The sequence below is a fragment of the Microcaecilia unicolor genome, chromosome 1 (assembly GCF_901765095.1).
Source record: "Microcaecilia unicolor chromosome 1, aMicUni1.1, whole genome shotgun sequence".
Classification (NCBI taxonomy): domain Eukaryota; kingdom Metazoa; phylum Chordata; class Amphibia; order Gymnophiona; family Siphonopidae; genus Microcaecilia; species Microcaecilia unicolor.
In genome coordinates, this window is record NC_044031.1 from 320055632 (window position 1) to 320073327 (window position 17696).

The 17696-nt window shown below is 40.7% G+C and overlaps 1 protein-coding gene across 1 annotated transcript in view; it reads right to left on the reverse strand.

The window, feature by feature from the left end:
• Positions 1-12738: 12738 nt before the first annotated feature.
• Positions 12739-17696, reverse strand: part of F13A1 (coagulation factor XIII A chain) — a 206863-nt gene continuing 201905 nt past the window's right edge. Inside the window, exon 15 of the mRNA XM_030208812.1 lies at positions 12739-13882. Within this exon, the coding sequence (XP_030064672.1) occupies positions 13729-13882 (154 nt within the window). The 3' untranslated portion in view covers positions 12739-13728. The remainder of the gene's footprint in view (positions 13883-17696) is intronic.

The window sequence follows — 17696 nt, forward strand, 5'->3', positions numbered from 1 at the left end:
AGGGGGTCTTCACCTGAATAGGAGAGTTCAAACATAGCCTAAATGATTGTACCTGTTTATTGTTATGAAACCCCTGGCCTCCTATGGTACTCTTTGCCAACTTATGCTTGCAGGAAGTAGGCGGAAGACACATCCAGATATAGAAGGAGTATGCACATTCAAGAACACTTCCTCCCTTACCTAGAAAAACAGGGTTCTGGGACACTGATCCACTGGAGCAAGACTGCTTGGAGGACTTCTGTCAGTTTCACACAAAAATTAATCAGAAAGGCAAATGTATAAGTCACAACAATAAATTTACTGAAAGGTGCTGTAGTTTAGCTTAAGAACTGGAATAACAAGGCAATAGGGCATTTATACAAGGGAAAGAACCAGATAATAACCATAAAGATAAATAGATCTCCCTTTTATAAGACCTAAGATTTAAGTCCATTAGTTGTCAGACTGCTATGCCTGACAAAGAATGCATTAATTAAGTTCAGTCAATAATAATAAAGCAGGGGGTTGGGGCCCTATTGGAACTCTTACTGCTTTCAGACAGGATTCCAAACAGCAAATATAATAACCCTCTCAGTGCTGTTATAATTTGGACAATATCAGGCTTATTTTCGAAAGAGAAGGACGCCCATCTTTCGACACAAATCGGAAGATGGGCGTCCTTCTCCCAGGGTCGTCCAAATCGGTATAATCGAAAACCGATTTTGGATGTCTCCAACTGCTTTCTGTCGCAGGGATGGCCAAAGTTCATGGGAGCATGTTGGAGGCGTAGCGAAGGTGGGATTTGGGCATGCCTAACACATGGACGTCCTCGACCCATAATGAAAAAAAAAAGGCATCCCTGATGAGCACTTGGACGACTTTACCTGGTCCTGTTTTTCTTATGACCAAGGCACAAAAAGGTGCCCGAACTGACCAGATGACCACCAGAGAGAATCGGGGATGACTTCCCCTTACTCCCCCAGTGGTCACAAACCCCCTTCACCCTTAAAATACATCTTTAAAAATATTTGGTGTGAGCCTCCATGCCAGCCTCAAATGTCACACTCAGGTCCATAACAGTAGTATGCAGGTCCCTGGAGCAGTTTTAGTGGTGCAGTGCACTTCAGGCAGGTGGACCCAGGCCCATCTCCCCCCCACCTGTTACACTTGTGGTGGTAAATATGAGCCCTCCAAAACCCACCAGAAACCACTGTACCCACATCTAGGTGCCCCTTCACCCATAAGGGCTACGGTAGTGGTGTACAGTTGTGGGTAGTGGGTTTTGGGGGGCTCAGCACACAAGGTAAGGGAGCTACGTACCTGAGACTTCTGCAGAAGTCTCACAAGGTCACCACTTGAAGTCTCGGCAGCCATTTTGAAGTGGCCCCAGCAGTGAGCAGGAGCGGCTTTGCCAGGTAAGAAAGAGTGGGGTCTTTTCCTGCCCTGAAGAGGCCACTAGATCACCAGGGCACAATAGGGGAGGGGAGGACACCCTGAGGCCCGCAAGCGCCAGCCTGCCAGCCAACCTGCCACTTGTCCGCAAACCTAGACAAACGGGCAGTCTGGAAAAACTCGCCTGGGCATCCTGCGGGTAAAACTGGACATGGTAACTCTATGCATAATACTTTTTTTTTCTTTTTTTACAAAACACAAGGGGCTTCCAGATCCTGGTGAATGCCATAGACCAATTCCTTTGATTTCCCTTGTAAACACTCAGCCAATAAAGGAATTTCTGTATGAGACCTTACAAATTTTATTTTAATTTTTTTACATAATTATTTCTTGACTTTTTAAGCAAACACCAGAAAAAAAAATAGCAAGCATGTACAGAGACCATCAATACAAAAGAAATAATCAAGTAATTCCTACAAAAATATACATAAAAATGTGGAGGGGCATTTTCAAAGGTACGTTCAAGTCAGAATTGAAATCACTAAGAGCCTTCAAAACAGGAACACAAATCCTTTGAATCATATAACTTGAATACCAATCTTGTGTTAATGACCTGACACGGGTCGTGTTTCGGCACACAGCGCCTGCGTTAGGGGTCTACAATAAATATTAAACAATAATACAAACAAGACATGTCTACAATAAAAAAATGCAATGATGCAAATCAAAAATACTAGCAATAACAATATAACAATGAAATGGAACCCTTGAAAAATGCACATTAATAATATAAACATGCATATTGTTTGTATGTTAAAGGTGAACATGTATATTTATAGTGGGAATGAGAACATGCTTCCTGATATTTTTAAGGTGCATATTTAAAGGTTTAGTGATGATGCACGTATTCATAAGTTGTTGTAATGATACATAGAAATGTTGTTAATGAATTAGAAAATATATCCATATAATTTGTAATTTACATCAGAAAGAATTGAGTGAATTAATTTATAATCTGGGAGAGCCAGCAGATTTAATTCATTTTGATTCTATTAATCTACTTGCTGTTTATAAAGGAAGAATCTCCATTGTGTGTTGGATGTTTTTAACCAGAATCGCTTAAGAATTAATCATTGGTGAGTTGGGCTTTATCATATTATGTTTTCTCCATGATTCTCATCCTTGAAAATAGCTTCACAATCATGATGACAGTTGTCTGTTCATAAATCACTTTTTGATAAGCACCATGACTCTTTTTTGATTCACTCAATTCTTTCTGATGTAAATTATGAATTATATGGATATATTTTCTAATTCACTAATAGCATTTCTAGGTATCATTACATTAAATTATGAATATGTTTATCATCACCAAACCTTTAAATATGCACCTTAAAATTTTCAGGAAGCATGTTCTCATTCCCACTATAGTCCAAACAAAAAAAAACAGCACCACGGGCCTTTAAAAATGGAACACAGTTCTTTAATGAATGAGCCTTGACAAAAAGACCCGACACGGGCCGTGTTTCGGTGACTAGCACCTGCGTCAGGGGTCTACATAGAATACAAAACATAGAAATAATATATTTTTAAAAATTTATTTTAAATATAATGAGTAAAACCAAAGATTAATATTTAGACTCATCAAGCATACATATATAAGCCTATATAAACACCTAAAGCATTTAATATTTTAACATTGCATTTAATATTTTAACATTCTCATATATTATTATATAGTAATTTGAAAATAAATGGATAATTAATCAAAACAAAAATGGTAACTCACCACAGTGATGACGTGGAAAACTTGGGGAATAACTCGAATATATTCCTCTACAATATATTATTCCTTACTTTTGGACAAAACTTTTTTCATATATTAATATTATATGTTTAAAACGCTTATTTTAATTATTTATAACATATTTTATAAAAAGGTCATATTATATAATACTGGCTATAACTAAATTTCATATTCATAAAAGCTTTTCATTTTTGCTGTTTTGGACTTTGTCTTGTACTTCATACCTTCTCTGTGTATGCTTCAAGTCAGAATTGTGAATGTTTCTAGTTAATCTGGCTGTTTCCTGTCATTCAATATTATGTTTGGATGCTATTGTAAAATTAATAAAGATTAAAGTAAAAAAAAAAAGAAATGGGGCAAATACATTTGTTTGAAAATACACCAAATAACAGCTATCTTTTTTTTTAACATTTCATCTTATATTTTTTTAATTGAAATTTAACATTGTATTACACTCAATAATACAGAAAAAGAAAGGTAAACTTCAAAAAAAGAAAAAAATTGCAGCTTATATATTTTTTTTAATCACAGAAAATATTCAGGGAATCCTACCTTATGGCTGCTATTTGCCATGTGAAATCTCATACTTTGGGGTGCTATTTGCCAACTGAAGGTTCAAATCTACTGATTATTTCAATTCTGAGTTTCTCTTGCATGTCTGTGAATAAAAACCCATCCTCTTTCCCACTGAGATGTGTGCCATGAAGTTTTTTTTTCACATATTTAGTGGCTCTTACCATCTTTGCTCTACTCAATAAGGCACTCTGTTTTCATAGAAAAATTTAACAAGAATAAGGGTATAGGATTTGATAAACCGCCTTCCTGTGGTTAAAATCAAAGTGGTTTATGTATCATATATGGTATTTATTTTGTACCTGAGGCAATGGAGGGTTAAGTGACTTGCGCAGAGTCACAAGGAGCTGCAGTGGGAATTGAACCCTGTTCATCTAATTCCTTAGGTCACTGTGCTAACCATTTAGGTTCCTCCATCATATCACTGGTTTCCCATTGCTATGTTTCTTAGGTGTAAACACCTAGACAACTCTCTTATAAGAACTGATTTGGACAAAAAGGAAATCTCTTCTTGGCATACTGGTTTCAGAAGTTCTGCATAAATATTATGCCTGCTCATTTTTTGATATGTAAGAATCTCCTCAGTTTCCAGTATAAACACAGAGAGCTTTGAAGACACTAGTATAAGAATGCTGCAAATCAGTATCTTGTGTTGCGCTGACTCTTAGTACTGTATAATCTTGACATCTGGTAATGAACCTCAGCTGCAGGCTTCCTTATTCTTTTGACAGGCTAGAGAAACTGAAATTTTTTTGCACCTTTTGTAAAGAGTTTTAAAGACACATCAATGCCAAATCATTATTACATATGTATGAGTGTTCCTAACCATTTGTATTACTATTTACAGTATTTTTCAATGGCGATAAATGTATAAGTGCCACCGCCGAGTATATCCAAACGGGACAGTTATATAAATGGGCACCTCCTTTTAAGCACCCCAATACTGCACAATGAAATCTCAGATTTCATTATATAATACTCTGTAGCCTTTACATTTAGGTGCTCAGAGTTACCAAACCATAGACCTAGTGCAACTGTGGGCACCCAAATACAGCAAGGGCATGCAGAATTTAACGTATTCTGCAAGTTTTGTGTGAAAGAGGAAGCCCCACCCATATTCCATGCATGTGAATATCTCTTTGCACTTACACACTACCCTACTGATTCTATATAGGGTGCCAACGCAAGATATGCACACAATTAAACTGGCTAAGGAGCCACTTAGTGCCAATAATTGGGTGCTAATTAGCACCAATTTGGAATTGGACACAGATTTTGCTATGTGCTATTCCATAACAATGTGCACCCAAATCCCATAGCACAACCTAAAAGGGGGCATGGCCATGGGAGGGGCATGGGCAGCCTGGGTCATTCCTTAGAGCCAGTATGCTATACACTTAAGCACTCTAGTGGTGCAGAAATGTGGGCACCCCTTACAGAATTATCTTTATAGACGTTTATTTAGATAACTTATCCATATAGAGCTATACTTGTTACTCAAGCATTCAGACTAGTAGCATTTCCAGAAATGAAGTTTGGGGGAGGTTGATGGTTAACATGGGTGAACACAAGCACCTCCTTTCCTTTTCCTTCCTCCGCCCACCAAAATTTGAACTAAAAATATCCTAGTAGCAGGGATTCCTAGGCCTCACCAGTTGAAGGAATTTACAGCCCACCTGTAAGGGTAGTGAAAAAGCACAGCAGTCAGCAGCAGCACTTTCAGCTGCTGATGCTGGCACCGTGAGCATGCTCAGTTCTGACAGCCTGCAAGCATGCTCAGTTGTTGTGTTCCATGAGAACTGAGTATGCTCCTGGTGCCGACACCAGTGGCTGAAAGTGACACTAGCTGCCACGCTTTTTCACTACTTTGACAGCAGAGTCATGGCAAGCAGTGGATTTCATCAGCTAGTGAGGCTTGGGGATCTCCACTAGCTACATAAATGGTGTGCCTGGCTGCTGGGTGGCCTTTAGGCAAAATTGGAGTTGTGGCTATACCTCTGATTCAGACTTGAAGGTGAAGTTATAGTGAGTACCTCTGAGTTTTGCCATTCTTCATATAGCAACTTCCTCTGCTGGCGGAGGCAGAACTGTAAACATGAACAACTTACGACAAAATGAGAAAAATGGTGAAAAAAAGACTGAAAGGAGCAGCTCGCAGAGTAAAAAACTTGCATCAGGCGTGGATGCTGTTTAAAAACACCATCCTGGAGGTTCAGGACAAATATATTCCACGTATTAGAAAAAAGGGAAAAAAGACTAAACGTCAGCCGGCGTGGCTAAACAGTAAGATAAAGGAAATCATTAGAGCAAAAAAACAATCCTTCAGAAAGTGGAGAAGAGAACCAACTGAAAGTAACAGGATAGATCATAAGGAATGCCAAGCCAAATGAAAAGCGGAGATAAGGAGGGCAAAAAAGGACTTTGAGAAGAAATTAGCGTTGGAAGCAAAAATACATAGTAAAAATTTTTTTAGATACATTAAAAGCAGGAAACCGGCCAAAGAGTCGGTTGGGCCGCTGGACGAAAATGGTGTTAAAGGGGCGATCAAGGAGGACAAAGCCGTAGCGGAGAAATTAAATGAATTCTTTGCTTCGGTCTTCACCGAGGAGGATTTGGGGGGGACACCGGTGCCGGAAAGAATATTTGAAGCGGGGGAGTCGGAGAAACTAAACAAATTCTCTGTAACCTTGGAGGATGTAATGGGTCAGTTCAGCAAGCTGAAGAGTAGTAAATCACCGGGACCTGATGGTATTCATCCCAGAGTATTAATAGAACTAAAAAATGAACTTGCGGAGCTACTGTTAGAAATATGCAATCTGTCCCTAAACTCGAGTGTAGTACCGGAAGACTGGAGGGTAGCCAATGTTACTCCGATTTTTAAGAAGGGTTCCAGAGGAGATCCGGGAAATTATAGACCGGTGAGTCTGACGTCGGTGCCGGGCAAGATGGTGGAGGCTATTATTAAGAATAAAATTGCAGAGCATATACAAAAACATGGACTGATGAGACAAAGTCAGCACGGATTTAGTGAAGGGAAGTCTTGCCTCACCAATCTAATGCATTTTTTTGAGGGGGTAAGCAAACATGTGGACAATGGGGAGCCGGTTGATATTGTATATCTGGATTTTCAGAAGGCGTTTGACAAAGTGCCGCACGAAAGACTCCTGAAGAAATTGCAGCGTCATGGAATCGGAGGTAGGGTATTATTATGGATTAAGAACTGGTTGAAAGATAGGAAGCAGAGAGTAGGATTGCGTGGCCAGTATTCTCAGTGGAGGAGGGTAGTTAGTGGGGTCCCGCAGGGGTCTGTGCTGGGTCCGTTGCTTTTTAATGTATTTATAAATGACCTAGAGATGGGAATAACTAGTGAGGTAATTAAATTCGCCGATGACACAAAATTATTCAGGGTCGTCAAGTCGCAGGAGGAATGTGAACGATTACAGGAGGACCTTGCGAGACTGGGAGAATGGGCGTGCAAGTGGCAGATGAAGTTCAATGTTGACAAGTGCAAAGTGATGCATGTGGGTAAGAGGAACCCGAATTATAGCTACGTCTTGCAAGGTTCCGCGTTAGGAGTTACGGATCAAGAAAGGGATCTGGGTGTCGTCGTCGATGATACGCTGAAACCTTCTGCTCAGTGTGCTGCTGCGGCTAGGAAAGCGAATAGAATGTTGGGTGTTATTAGGAAGGGTATGGAGTCCAGGTGTGCGGATGTTATAATGCCGTTGTATCGCTCCATGGTGCGACCGCACCTGGAGTATTGTGTTCAGTACTGGTCTCCGTATCTCAAAAAAGATATAGTAGAATTGGAAAAGGTACAGCGAAGGGCGACGAAAATGATAGTGGGGATGGGACGACTTTCCTATGAAGAGAGGCTGAGAAGGCTAGGGCTTTTCAGCTTGGAGAAGAGACGGCTGAGGGGAGATATGATAGAAGTGTATAAAATAATGAGTGGAATGGATCGGGTGGATATGAAGCGACTGTTCACGCTATCCAAAAATACTAGGACTAGAGGGCATGAGTTGAAGCTACAGTGTGGTAAATTTAAAACGAATCGGAGAAAATTTTTCTTCACCCAACGTGTAATTAGACTCTGGAATTCGTTGCCGGAGAACGTGGTACGGGCGGTTAGCTTGACGGAGTTTAAAAAGGGGTTAGATAGATTCCTAAAGGACAAGTCCATAGACCGCTATTAAATGGACTTGGAAAAATTCCGCATTTTTAGGTATAACTTGTCTGGAATGTTTTTACATTTGGGGAGCTTGCCAGGTGCCCTTGACCTGGATTGGCCACTGTCGGTGACAGGATGCTGGGCTAGATGGACCTTTGGTCTTTCCCAATATGGCACTACTTATGTACTTATGTACTTATGATCTTGTTCCATGTAATGTCACCAGTCCATATTTTGAAAAAACTGTGATTAGAGTTAAGCATATTGCATTTAGCAGTGACTGGTCTAAAACCTGTGTAAAGGAGATATATTCAGTTTTTCTGAGATATGTATCACCTCAGACAGGTTTGCGGAGCCAGCTAAAGCATTTAAGTGTGATGTTCGGCACTTAACCAGCTGTGGGGCACCAGATAAAGATAGGACTGACTTTTATGTGATCCTATTTGTGCAGTTAAGTGCTGAATATTGGCACTTAACCAACACCCGCACAATAGCTAGTTTTGACATGGGCACTAACCGGACATTTTCAGTAGCACTGAATGGTTAATGCCACTGAAAATGACTGATTCGCCCTAGGCAAGTGATTTAACCAGCATGGAGCAGTTTCTGGCCAATTAAATTGCTTTGGATATCAACCTGATTATTATTATTATTGGATTCTTGATATACCGCCTTTCTGTGGAACAACCAAAGCAGTTTACATATTACATATGGACTGACGTCTAAGTAACATAACATAGTGTATGATGGCAAAGACCTGTACGGTCCATTCAGTCTGTCCAACAAGATAAACTCATTGTACATGTCAGTCTTTAGACATTTTGCACAAAATATCTCATATCTGAACAGCAAATGTAACCAATTTCAAAAAAGCAAAAAGTTTTTGTTTTTTTTAAAATACCATTTGTAACAACATTTTGTGCTCTCTGCGTTTATCTTTTCAGGCCATTTATGACCCCCCCCCCCACAAGTGAAAGAGAATCAAGACATTGGGATGTAGGAGGAAACAACATTTTTAGCAGAATGGTTCCCCAGATATCCCAGGAAAGCAATGGGGCACCCTAGGGGGCACTGCTGTGGACTTCATATACATGTTCCCAGGTATACATTTCCCTTATCTTGTCTGCTGAGCCCTCCAAAACCCACTCCAAACCCATTACCCCCAACTATATACCACTACAATAGCTCTTATGGGAAAAGGGGACACCTATATGTGGGTACAGTGTGTTTCTGATGAGTTTTGGAGGGCTCACAGTTTCCACCACAAGTGTAACAGGTAGGGGGAGGTAGTGGCCTGGGTCCACCTGTCTACAGTGCACTGCACCCACCATTAGACTACTCCAGGGACCTGCATGCTGCTCTAATGGACCTGGCTATAACATCTGAGGCTGTCATAGAGGCTGGTAAGTACTATTTTTATTCACAGTTTTGGGGGGTGGGAGGGGGTCAGTGACCACTGGTGGTGTAAGGGGGGGGGGGGAGTCATCCCTGAATCCCTCCGGTGGTCATTTTGGGCACCTTTTTGTGTCTTACTCATTAGAAAACAGCTCTAGACTAAAAAGTTGAAATTTTCACCCTAGACATTTTGGTTTTGTTCCATTATGGCTGTAAAATGTCCACCCTAATCCCACCTTCAAAATGCCCCAGCACACCCCCTTGTAATTTGGACACACTGCAGACAAAATGCATAGCTAGACATCTGCAAAACAGGTTTTAAAAATACCAATTTGGACATTTTGAGAAGAAATCCTTTTTGGACATTTTTCTTTTTCAAAAAGAGCTCCATAGGTACTTAAATGAGATCAGAGTAAACTAGTTTTTTTTCTTTAAATGGGGTTTCTATGACAATAACACCACACAAATGTCACCAGCGTTTCAACTTTATTTTCTTTTGTTAGACTAGTACATTTTGGTATCTCAGAGTACATGAAGGGCACTAACATGTTTACATTCCATAGTAATACTTAATATTTAAACAGAGATTCAGGGAGATTAGCTGCTAAATAACATGCCAATATAAGTTGTACATCCACATTTAAGCTATTTGCTAGAAGAGAAACAGTATGAGTTGTGCAAGCCTGCACCACTGTAACCAGCATTTGACTTTAAAGGGTCATACGTTTGATATAATGCCTTTCTGTGGTACAATCAAAGTGGTTTACATTGCAGGTACTTTTCTGTCCCTAGGGGGGATCACAATCTAAGGCCTCCTTTTACAAAGCCGTGCTAGCGATTTCAGTTTTGTTGTATTTGCTGTGCGTCTAGTGCAGCTTTAGGATCACTTGGAACCACAGTGGGAACTGAACCCAGTTCCCTAGATTTTCAGCCCACTGCACTAACCATTTATGTGTGTAAATGTTTAGAATAATAATATATATATGCGCATATGCTAATATGCTGCTTAAAAGCTATTCTGTACACATCTTAATAGTGTTTAGCTTGCAGGTGAGTGTTCACATGACTGGTGTCTGGATAGAACATGGGCATTGCACACAATTGTTCGCATATCACTGGAACTTAGGTACAAGCATTTAAACCAGCAGAGGGGCAGCCTAGTGGTTAGAGCAGTGGGTTGAGAATCTGGGGACCCAGGTTCAAATTCCACTTCAGCTGTTTGTGATTTTTTTTTTTTTTTACTTTGTAATTGTGAGCCTTCCAGGAACAGAAAAATGCCTATTGTACCTGAATGTACACTACTTCGATAGCCTTCAATATTATTATTATTAGCATTTGTATAGCGCTACCAGTCGCATGCAGCGCTGAACACCTGACACAGACAGACAGTCCCTGCTCAATAGAGCTTACAATCTAAAATAGCCTTCAGGCTTGCAGGTGTGTTATATATTCAGGTACAGTAGGAATTTTTCTGTCCCTGGAGTGCTCACAATTAACCCCCCCAAAAAAAGAAAGAAGTGGGATTTGAACCTGGGTCCCTTGATTCTCAGCCCATTCCACTAACAGTTAGGCTACTCCTCAGATCTGCATTCTGTTGTGTTAAGAATGCCCATAGTACCTGAATCTGTCATAGAGCCTGGTCCCTATTGCTGGTTTCATATTCAGGAAGAGGGAAAGCAACCACTGGGGGATTAAGGAGGTGTCCTGCCTTAATCGCTCCAGTGGACAGCTGCTCAATCAGAGCATCTTTCTGTAACCTGGACATGCCAAGTACCAGATTTAAACAACAACAACTTCCATCTTTTCAGACATGGATGTCCCTTCCCTTTTTTTTGTGATCAGAGTTGGATGCCAATATTTTGGCCCCTCCCTAGTCTTGTCCAAAATGCACCCAGCATGAATGAACAGTTCAAGGGGCCTTCAAGACTGAAGTAGACAATGTTTCTTTATTCAAAGACCTAACAAGAGGGTCTGTGTTTCGGCATCACAGCACAGGGGTCTGTCACATCTATGAGCCAAAAGTCTGATGATATGGTTGAATTCAAACCCAAGTCTAGTTGTTCTGAATAAAAAAAGCAGCTCAAAAAGCTTTATAGTGCTTAATGACTTCATTTGCTGGAAGGGTGCCTTTTATTGGCACCATTGGCGAGTGAAATGATTACACACTATAAGGCTATTTGAACTGCTTGTTTTCATTCATAACAAACACACTTGGATTGGAATTCAACCATATCATCAGACTTTTGGCTCATAGATGTGACAGACCCCTGACTCGGGTGCTACGATGCTGAAACACGGCCCGTGTTGGGTCTTTGAGTAAAGAAACATTGTCTACTCCAGTCTTGAAGGCCCCTTGTGCTGTTCTTTCATGCTCTGTGCTGTGTACTTTGACCCTCTCTTCTTTGTGCTGCCAAAATGCACCCAGATCACGCCCCCTTACCATATGGATGTTCCACAGTGTTAGATGTCCGTATCCTATCTTAATAAACTCTGGATTTTGATTTTGTCTTTGTGTTGTGTACTTCGACCATCTCTTTTGCTACTGTTATGTAATTGGCGCTCAGCATGTGGCATCAGTGCACCTAACTGGAGGCACCAAATTATAGAATTGCCAATGGTAGGGATATTTATAAAAAACAAATAGACATCTACTGGTCCTCCCAACCCTGGCTACCTGTTATAAACTACTCTCTAAATATAATGAATTGCTTTAAATTTTTAAGCACCTCTGTAATGGATTTTCTCCATGACATTTTCCTTACCACTAAAAAGGTGTTGCCAGCACTTAGAACATGGCCTAGTACAATGTAGTGCAGCATTGTTGGTGAAATTAAGTTTGCAGGGATTATGCTATGTAATGTGTTAAAAGCAAAGCACGACACTTTTAGAAGAGCATAAACTATAAAGCATGTAAGGACGCTGCATTATTTAATTGTTCTGAAGTTTGCACCTGTTTTGTTTGTTTTTATGTTTTCCCTCATGATTCAGATTTGCCACACATGCATTTAGATTACTTGCTCTCCTTAGTTAATTTGAGGAATCTGGCAAGCAGCACTACAGCTGCAGACGCTATGAAAATGTATTAACACATTACAAAAATTTGGTCTCAAAAGAGACAACATCAAAATAAAACACAGCACCCACAAAGCACACTGCTACTAGTGCATCCAAATGAAAAAAAAACCCTTACTTTGAAATAATTAGACAGATTTAGACTGAGAACTGGTCAGTCGAGTGTCATAAATACCTGTAGGGACCCCTTAGATTTCATGTGTTTTGGGAGAGATGGCCTGGTGTATTTGCAAGAGTATCCCCTTGGGAAGTTGCAAGAATGGATTGTTCCTCCAGGGGATTGTAAGGACCCCTAAAGTTTTCCAAAATGAGCCTAGTGAGGTATTGGTGATGAGAGGGAGCAGTTTTGTTTTTTCCGTCTCCTGCAGTGAGAGCATATAGGTAGCATAACAGCTGAAGTAGGCAAGAGGTTTAACTGCAGGCCTAACAAAAATGGCTTGTAGGGTCTCTCCTGAATTTTAAAAGCAAAAGTGAAGACCTCCCATCCCATTTGTCTTCTCCAGAGTCATAAGGTTTTAGACAGGAGAAGGAGTGAGTTATCCAGCGCAATTTTGGGGGGAAGGAGAGTTTCCTATTTCTGAACTCAAGCTGATTTTGGTCAATGTGACCAGGGATTACTGACATAGTTTGAGGTCGGGGTGGAGGTTAGGTGGCACCCTGCAAATGTGGTAATGGTGATTTGCCCCCCTGCCAATATGATTTCCTTTGCGCCCTCCCTGCCCCAAAGTGAGAAGGCAAACTGTACCTATGCCAGGGGCCGTGAAGCTGCTAGATGACTTAGGAGAAAAAGAATTAGTACCAACCAAGTGCAGAAGATGTTTGCTACCTATTTGATGCTCACCCTAGGAAGAAAAAAAGAAAGGGGCACTGGGGTGTGAATGGGGACCAGTTAGACTTTGGATTTTTGGCTAGAAGGGATAGGATATCCCAGAGCCTCTTCTTGGAGACCCTACAAATAGAGAGATAAGGGGATCCAGAGAACAATAGACATGTAATTGGTAAATCAGAAGAAACAAATTCATGTACAGGTCAAATGTATTCTGTAGACATTTCATTTCTGTTCAGCTTATGGTTGCAATGCCATCCAGAAGGAATAATGATTTGTCAGTCCAATCTGGCAAAACCCCAAAGGCACAATTTTTGCCCCAGTTTAGCTACAGACTGCACCCCTACAGCCTTCCTTTACAGGAAGGATATGTTATAGACTGCAATTGTATTTAACCAGGCTTTATGAATTAGTACCCATACCAAACTCCATGAGGTAAACCCAAATCTTTAGAATGTTTGATATTGTGAGTGAGCATGAGGATGGCAATTGCTGAATGCTCAACTTGATGTTTTATGTGGACTGAGCACTTAGAATTTCTAGGTCTAACTCGCCATAAACATGTCTTAAGGCTTCACAATCCAGGCTCGCAATCAACTTTCGCATTCCAGCTCTCCTCGGTGTACATTTTTCCGTCCATGTAAAAGAGGAATTCATGGGCACTTCACTGAAAGACATAAGGGGGGAAAATGAACATACGAAATGCACATACACATTTACAGCCACTTTTCATTTTTTAAATTCAGGCAATTAAATGGAAAGTCTTCACTGCAGAGAGAGATTTTTTTTATATATACAGTATAACAGTAACATATATATCTATAATATATATATATATATATATATATATATATATATATATATATAATATATGTGTATATATATATATATATATATATATATATATACACACACACACATATACATACATAATTGAGCATAATATTGTTCAAATTTTTATTTCTTTTAAAAACTGAAATATTGTTGAAAGTCAGCTTAAAATGAATGCCTTGTTTTTGACTGGGTCCCCGAAGCAGTGGGAGAGAATGTGATTTGCCTGTAGTTACACTGAATTGGTTTGGAATTTGGATTGTATTTTATTTGGTTTAGGGGAGTGTTTCATGCCATTATTTAATTTGTATTTATGAATTACATTTAATATGCAATGGACTGCTCTGGGCAGCTTTATTTGATTGATAGTGGGATATAAGTCTATGATTAGATCACACAAAGGCAGTAACAGAGCAATATCTTGATGTCATGTTTCATGTCTAGTAATCAACTCCAAGCCTAATCCTTAGTGCTAATAATTATTTCCAAAGAGTTAAATATGTCAGGCTCCAAAGAAAACATGAAGTCCATTTTCAGTGGTCCATGGACTGCATAACTTGAAAATCCACATATAGGGGGAGATTCTATATACAGTGCGTAAAAAATTGGCACAACTAAGCTTATTCTATAAGTGTATTCTATAAGTGGTGCCTAGATTTAGGTGCTGATTATAGAATGCACTTAGTTGATATCTCAGTGCTTAAAACCATACGCATCCATTTATACTAACAAAAACGTGGAGTAAATCCCGGCACGTAGACTTATGCGCACTGGGCTGTATTCTATAACTACTTGCATAAATTTCACAATGCTCACAAAACACCTATTTCCCCACTCTCTTTTTGCCTGTGTGTGTTAGAAGTTTGGCGCACTTCCCTACAGAATACGCTTAGTGAGTTGTGCATGTAAATTCTAATTAGTGCCAATTAGTGCTCATTAATACTTGTTAAGTTTAGATTGTTAATTTGTTAAGCTTGTTAAGTTATAGAATCCACTTGGATTTTGGTGCGAATCTCTAGGTGTGCTATATAGAGTCTAGGGGATAATTTTAAATGGGTAATGTAGCTGTTTAATGCTAGTCTGCCATTAAGCATCTAGTGGTAAACTCAGAAATGATCTGTTCAGCAGGTGCATTTTGCCACTGAATGCATTAAATTTGAACAGAGATTCTCAAGATCCTCTAGTTTAGATAACAGTTCCTGGTGCTCCTCTTGGCATTCTGCCACTGTGCACCTGCCACCAAAGCCTCGCACCCATCCACATATTCTTCCATGTATGCAATGCAGGCTCCCATGCTGGCCAGGTCAGACTATCTCCTGCACTGCGTCTTTAATCTTGAACTTAACTGATGCAATTTCTGTCTTGATCTCCCTAAGCCAGGAGTGCAAGTCCACCACTAATATCCCCGCCATCATCTCCCCCTGATCAGCCTCCAGACTAGTCTCCGGCGGAGGTGACACTGTGCGCTCTGGACACCCAGGATCATGTGAGCCACAGACCGTAAATTTCTCCACTGCTTTGGCCGGTGACGGTGTTCTACTTTCCCTCTGCCATGCTTCTGATGCCATCCTGCAGCAGGGAGAGCCGCGCTTTGATGTGAAAGTAAGCTGGCCCAAATCAAAGTGTAAGTAGGCACTGTGGAAGGGATCTGCCTCAACTCACGCAAAGCTCCCTGTTCAGGTGCCCATCTTACAAGATGTCACTTCCTCCTTGCTTTTTGTATGAATTTGCGAGGACAGGGTGGGGTGGAGTTTGAGTTTGTGGGGATGGGATGGGGACAAACTTTGTCCGTGTGTCATTCTGTTGAGGCATGGCCACTCTACACAGTTTCATTAATCTGACAATAGCAAAGCACAGAGGGTGAAGTCTAAGCTCTCAACGACAATAGACAAGAAACAAGTTCTTGATTCTGGAGCAGACTAAGAGAACTTTCATTGTCGTCATGCCTTTTATTTGGATATGCAGAACCCAAAGAGTGGAGATATAAAAGATTATTGCTGTAAACCCGGGAGGAATCTTATACATTTTTTTAAGAACACAAACAAAAAAAGAATCCTAAACATGAGAGATTCAAAAATGCTATGGATGTATTAATAAAATGCTCTGTTTTGCTTAAAGAACTCCAGCTATGTTTGGGTAAAAGAAGGTTTGAGGGGGCATTTCAAATCTGAAACAATTCAGTAATGTAGGTACAAGCAGAAAATAAAGTCATAATCTGGATGAGTTAATAATCTTTAATTTCATTTTGCAAATGAAGTAAAATTGCAATAATCTCCCTCGCTGGAAAGTAAATGGGCTGATGAATGGTTCCAAATAATGTGCTGAGCCATCGGCAGGCAACAGTCATTTATCATCCTGAATATACAGACACAAATGGGATTATTATTTAAATAAACTGGGAATGCCCGGTGCACTTATAGCCTGCAGCACCTATCAAAGCAAAGGCAGTGTCAAGTGAAAACCCACACGACAAAACCAATAATGTAGACCTCTTCTAAATAAACTGAGACCCAGTGTAAAGAGATGACTTTGTGTTAGAGCTGGAAACAAAAATTTCTAATGCTCACATTAGTACCTGTCCTACCTGCAATAATTCATTCTACAGGCAGATCACGTACTGAAAGAGTTCTGAAACTGTGTAGAAATTTGGTACAGAACTCTGAAGGTTCCTAGATTAAGCTGCTCTTTGCCAGAATTAGTCCTGTGAACATCTAGGTAGTTGCAGTGGCGTAGCAAGGGCGGGGCGTTGGGGGCGGTCCGCCCCGGGTGCACGCCGCTGGGGGGGGTGTCGGCTCCGCTGGTTCCCTACTCCTTCTGCCCCAGAACAGGTTACTTCCTGTTCTGGGGCAGAGGGAGCAGGGAACCAGCGGAACCGACACCCCCCCAGCGGCGTACACATGGCAGGCGAGAATGCACTCGGGGGGGGGGGGGGGGGGGGAGCGCAGCAGCAAACTGCCCCGGGTGGCAGCCGCCCTCGCTACGCCACTGGGTAGTTGTCAAGAACTAGTATGCCAAATATTTCACAAAGCATATCAGACTGGGCATTTTATTATCGGGACAGATGACAGATTTGTCCTCCCCAATCCCTCTATTGCCCCCCCCCCCAAGATCTGCTCTTCTCCCATAACCTGAATGGTAAAAAGGAAGCACGTTTCCTGGCTTTTCAGCTGCTGCTGCTCCATTTGTGCCTTGGAGGCCTGCTCCTCTTACCCACCTCTAGTTACTGCACTGGGGGCTATGGGCTGGCTATGTTTAAGGTCGCTGGCTTGATGCCTTTTACATCTCTATTGAATAGCCATTTATCTGTTCTGTTTGTAGAGCCAGAGGTCATATGCATTTTATGCGATACACACAAAAGAAATGGGAAAATTCCTATAATGCATCTGGCAATATGAGAGATGTACACTTTAACCTGTCTGTTTTCTACTCAAACAATGAAAAGGTTGCATTTTATTGGGACTGTCTTGTTCCTTCTATTGTCAAAAATCATATATCATAGATGCAGTGGCGTACCTGGCGTATTTGACACTCAGGGCGGATCATTGTTTAACCCCTCCCCCTCATATATATGACAAAATTGAATAATAACAACTAGAAAAGATATGCAGGCAAACAAATTATTTTTATGGAGAGGCATATTCTATCACTGA